Source organism: Protomyctophum parallelum (assembly GCF_964188405.1).
Source record: "Protomyctophum parallelum genome assembly, chromosome: 22".
NCBI classification, from domain to species: domain Eukaryota; kingdom Metazoa; phylum Chordata; class Actinopteri; order Myctophiformes; family Myctophidae; genus Protomyctophum; species Protomyctophum parallelum.
The window spans coordinates 27,949,653-27,954,652 of record NC_139714.1 but is presented as its reverse complement, the minus strand read 5'-3'; the positions used below and the strand labels follow the sequence as shown (position 1 = coordinate 27,954,652).

At 47.3% G+C, this 5,000-nt stretch overlaps 1 protein-coding gene across 4 annotated transcripts in view; it reads left to right on the top strand.

Annotated features, from left to right (window-relative positions):
- The window catches only part of LOC310853443 (transcription factor ETV6-like), a 51,726-nt gene that overhangs the window by 29,896 nt on the left and 16,830 nt on the right, over positions 1-5,000 (top strand). For all 4 annotated transcript variants that reach the window (XR_014568791.1, XR_014568792.1, XM_083757778.1 and 1 more), the window contains exons 3-4: positions 1,572-1,736; positions 4,706-4,846. Coding sequence is in view for 2 of the 4 variants with exons in the window: in XM_083757778.1 (XP_083613904.1) it covers positions 1,572-1,736; positions 4,706-4,846 (306 nt within the window). In the remaining 2 variants the exon portion in view is untranslated. The remainder of the gene's footprint in view (positions 1-1,571; positions 1,737-4,705; positions 4,847-5,000) is intronic.

The following is a 5,000-nucleotide window of genomic DNA, read 5'->3' as shown; positions in this document are numbered from 1 at the left end:
TCTTATCTTATCTTACTATAAACAAGCTGGTGTCTTTCCTCCTGCTGTTCTGTTTGTCTTCCTTGTACAATTAACCCTTAATAATCACATCCCTGACAACTCCTATTCCTTTATTACTCTCTCTCTCTCTCTCTCTCTGTCTTTCTATCCCTCTCTCTCTCTCTCTCCCTCCCCCTCCCTCTCTCTCTCTCTCCCTCCCCTCCCTCTCTCTGTCTATCCCTCTCTCTCTCTCTCTCTCTCTCTCTCCCTCCCCCCTCCCTCTCTCTCTCCCCCCTCTCCCTCCCCCCCTCCCTCCCTCCCTCCCCTCCCTTCCTCCTCAGCTCCATTCCAGTAATGCCTGGTCTGTCTTTCTGCTTTTATCTTCACTTCCTCAATATCCTCTCTTTACTGCCCGCTGCCTCCTTCCTTCCTCTCTGCACCCCCCCCCCCCCCCCCCACCCCCTCTCTTTCCTTCCTTCCTTCCTTCCCTCCCCCCCCCCCTCCCTCCCCTCCCCCCTCCCATCTTGAACTGACGCCTGTTAACAGACACACTTTTAACTCATGGAGACCTGACACCGGATTCTACCAAATCTATAAATCTTGACAGTTTTCTGAAAAAAACCCATGTTTCTATATCAGTGGTTCTCAAGCTATTTCATGTCAAGGACCCCCAAACATTCTAATGTAATTGCAGACTCCCATCTGAAAATGTGTTGTTCCAGGGACCCCCCAGAAGCAAAGATTTCAGTTAAAAACGTCTGCTGTGAAAGCATTTCTTTTTTTTTTTTTGATTTTTTTTCTGGTTACAGTTACACTACAGTTTTCACTACATGGTGTTTGTGATATGAAATAAGCTCCCCCTAATCACAGTAAACATCATGTCATCAGTCAATTCCAAGTTACTGTAGTATATAGTCACTTCAGTTGTCTGGAGTAGATTGTGATGAAATCCTATGTATTGAATCGAGAATCATTTTGAATAGAGAATAGTTTTAAATCTGTAAAAAAAAAACACTTTTGAATTTTCAAAAAGTCATTTTGAATCGATTCTGAATTGAATCGTGACACCAAGAATCGGAATCGAATCGTGACCCCAAGAATCGGAATTGAATCGTGACCCCAAGAATCGGAATCGAATCGTGACCCCAAGAATCGGAATCGAATCGTGACACCAAGAATCGGAATCGAATCGTGACCCCAAGAATCGGAATCGAATCGTGACCCCAAGAATCGGAATCGAATCGTGACCCCAAGAATCGGAATCGAATGGTATCGTGGGACAGCCAAAGACCGACAGCCCTACTGGCACTGTTACAGTATATTGATTGGGTGTGTTTGTTTCTTGTCTCCAGGGCTCCAGCCCGTGTTCTGGTCCAGTATATTGATTGGGTGTGTTTGTTTCTTGTCTCCAGGGCTCCAGCCCGTGTTCTGGTCCAGTATATTGATTGGGTGTGTTTGTTTCTTGTCTCCAGGGCTCCAGCCCGTGTTCTGGTCCAGTATATTGATTGGGTGTGTTTGTTTCTTGTCTCCAGGGCTCCAGCCCGTGTTCTGGTCCAGTATATTCATTGGGTGTGTTTGTTTCTTGTCTCCAGGGCTCCAGCCCGTGTTCTGGTCCAGGGAGGACGTGGCCCAGTGGCTCCGCTGGGCGGAGAGGGAGTTCGCCCTGCGGCCCATCGCCTCGGGCTCCTTCCAGATGAACGGCAAGGCCCTGCTGCTGCTCACCAAGGAGGACTTCAGATACCGCTCACCCCACTCTGGTACGTTGTCTCTCTACCGCTCTCTCTCTCTCTCTCTCTCTGCTGCTGCTCACCAAGGAGGACTTCAGATACCGCTCACCTCACTCTGGTACGTTGTCTCTCTACCGCTCTCTCTCTCTCTCTCTCTCTCTGCTGCTGCTCACCAAGGAGGACTTCATATACCGCTCACCTCACTCTGGTACGTTGTCTCTCTACCGCTCTCTCTCTCTCTCTCTCTCTCTCTGCTGCTGCTCACCAAGGAGGACTTCAGATACCGCTCACCTCACTCTGGTACGTTGTCTCTCTACCGCTCTCTCTCTCTCTCTCTCTCTCTCTCTCTCTCTCTCTGCTGCTGCTGACCAAGGAGGACTTCAGATACCGCTCACCCCACTCTGGTACGGTGTCTCTCTACCGCTCTCTCTCTCTCTCTCTCTCTGCTGCTGCTGACCAAGGAGGACTTCAGATACCGCTCACCCCACTCTGGTACATTGTCTCTCTACCGCTCTCTCTCTCTCTCTCTGCTGCTGACCAAGGAGGACTTCAGATACCGCTCCCCCCACTCTGGTACGGTGTCTCTCTACCACTCTCTCTCTGGTATACCTCTCTCTATGACTCTCTACCGCTCTCCCTCTCTCTCTCTGCTGACCGGTCACCCCACTCTGGTACTGACCGCTCTCTATGTCTCTCTACCACTCTCTCTCTCTGCTGCTGCTGACCGGTCACCCCACTCTGATATACCTCTCTCTCTCTCTCTCTCACATTATATAAACATAACATTCCTTGTGTCAGATTTTGGAAGCGCTTGTTATCAGTAAAGCAACCTCCTGCTGCCTCCTGCAATATGTGCACATTGAAAACAGGTGGTACGCATATGGGCTGTTGAGTGATAGTCAACAAGCGCTTCCAAACTCCAGTCTTTGTTGTTTGGGAGAGGAAGTACATAAAGAAAAAAAAATACTGTGGATCAGGAACAGGAAGTTCACACCCGACCTCAACTGTCACCTGGCGACATCACGGACCAGATACAGTAGCAGGTACACAGAGGCAGAGTACAGTAACAAGAGGGAATTCTCCTTCAGACAATCATGATAATGCAACTTAACCCATTTTGGGGCGGGAACCCCTTTTGCTGTTAGCATTATGTTATGCTTTAGCTATTGAAAAATAGCAGATCTACAAGCTCATAGCGCGCCACCGAGTGGCGCGCTACGAGCTTGTAGGTCTGCTATTTTTGAGAAACCGAAGAACGACTGACATAGAAACATAGCTTTTTCAAAAAACTGTCTGGATGTAGAAGACATTTATAGAATCTGATCTCAGGTCAGAATGGGTTAATCTCCGATGCCCACACGTTTGACATATTAATTATATGAATAGAGAAAATAAAAGTAGTAGTATTGTGTGTGTGTGTGTGTGTGTACATACAGTACATTAATACTTCATACAGTTTCTCCTCTCTCCTGTTCCGTGTCACTAATCAAGCGTATACAGTCAATTAATTAGTGTTGTCTTTCGCACTGTGTTTTCTTTTCACCCTGTTCTGATTAACAATGGATGAGTTGGACAGGAATAATTTAATGGCAGCGGGAAAAGGTTCTCATGAATGATTCATTCATTCTGAAGAGATGGAGAGATGTGAGGAATACTGTTATACTGTACTATAACATACTGTAATACTGAAGAGATGGAGAGATGTGAGGAATACTGTTATACTGTAATATATAACATACTGTAATACTGAAGAGATGGAGAGATGTGAGGAATACTGTTATACTGTAATTTATAACATACTGTAATACTGAAGAGATGGAGAGATGTGAGGAAACATGGAGCGATATACAGTATACACACTCCATAGGAACTTGGATACAGTAGAGTACTCCCTAGGAGCTAGGATACAGTAATAATAATAATAATAATAATGAATTGCATTTTTATAGCGCTTTTCCAAGTGCTCAAAGCGCTTTACAACGGTTCATTAATTCATACATTGGGAGGTGAAGCGGCGAACAGTCGACATTCACACACCAACGTTGGCGAGCTCACACCGACCGACTCATTGGAGGCGATGTGGGGTTCAGTGTCTTTGCCCAAGGACACTTCAATGTGGGGTTCAGTGTCTTGCCCAAGGACACTTCAATGTGGGGTTCAGTGTCTTGCCCAAGGACACTTCAATGTAGGGTTCAGTGTCTTTCCCAAGGACACTTCAATGTAGGGTTCAGTGTCTTTCCCAAGGACACTTCCACATGTGGACAGGAGGAGGAGTTAATGACTATCATTTTGGGGGTCCTTGACATGAAAAGGTTTGAGAACCACTGTTTTTTTTTTTTGTTTTTTTTTTTTGCGGCTTACGCCTTTTATTGATTTTTTAAGGGACAGATAGTAGGCTGACAGGAAACGGGAGAGAGATGGGGGGATGATATGCGGTAAAGGCCGTGTCGGGTTCGGGAGTCGAACCCGCGGCACACCGCGACTGGATCACCAGTCCGGTGCCCAGACCGTTACGCTACGGCCTGGGCCAAGAACCACTGTTTTAGGTGACGTGCTATATGACCTCTTGACCTTTGAAATCTGACCTTTGTGTTTTGTTGTATGACCTCCTGACATTTGACCTCTTGAACTCTGTGTTCCAGGTGACGTGCTGTATGACCTCTTGACCTCTGTGTGTCCAGTTTGATGTGCTGTATGACCTCTTGACCTCCTGACCTCTTGACCTCTGTGTTCCAGGTGACATGCTGTAAGACCTCTTGACCTCCTGTCCTCTTGACCTCTGTGTTCCAGGTGACGTGCTGTATGAGCTTCTGACCTTTGACCTCCTGACCTCTTGACCTCTCTGTCTCCAGGTGACGTGTTGTATGAACTCCTGACCTTTGACCTCCTGACCTTTCTGTTTCCAGGTGACGTGCTGTATGAGCTCCTGACCTTTGACCTCTTGGTCTCCAGGTGACGTGCTGTATGAGCTCCTGACCTCTTGAACCTCTTTTCTCCAGGTGACGTGCTGTACGAGCTCCTTCAGTACATTCTGAAGCAGAGGAAATCCAACATGGCCGCCTACCCGTCGGCGTACTTCCCGGGCAACTCCTTCCACTCGCTGCCACCAGAGGGCGCCCTTCAGCACCACAAGCTGGAAGGTGAGCTCTAACATGAATCACAAAGACGTGAGATCTGGTCGTTTGTAATTGAACACATTCAATTTAATGTCCACTGATTTAGTGACGGCAATTAAAAAAAATAACGATGATGTCACTGGTGGACTGGTTTCTGAACCGCCCGCAGCCCTCCTAC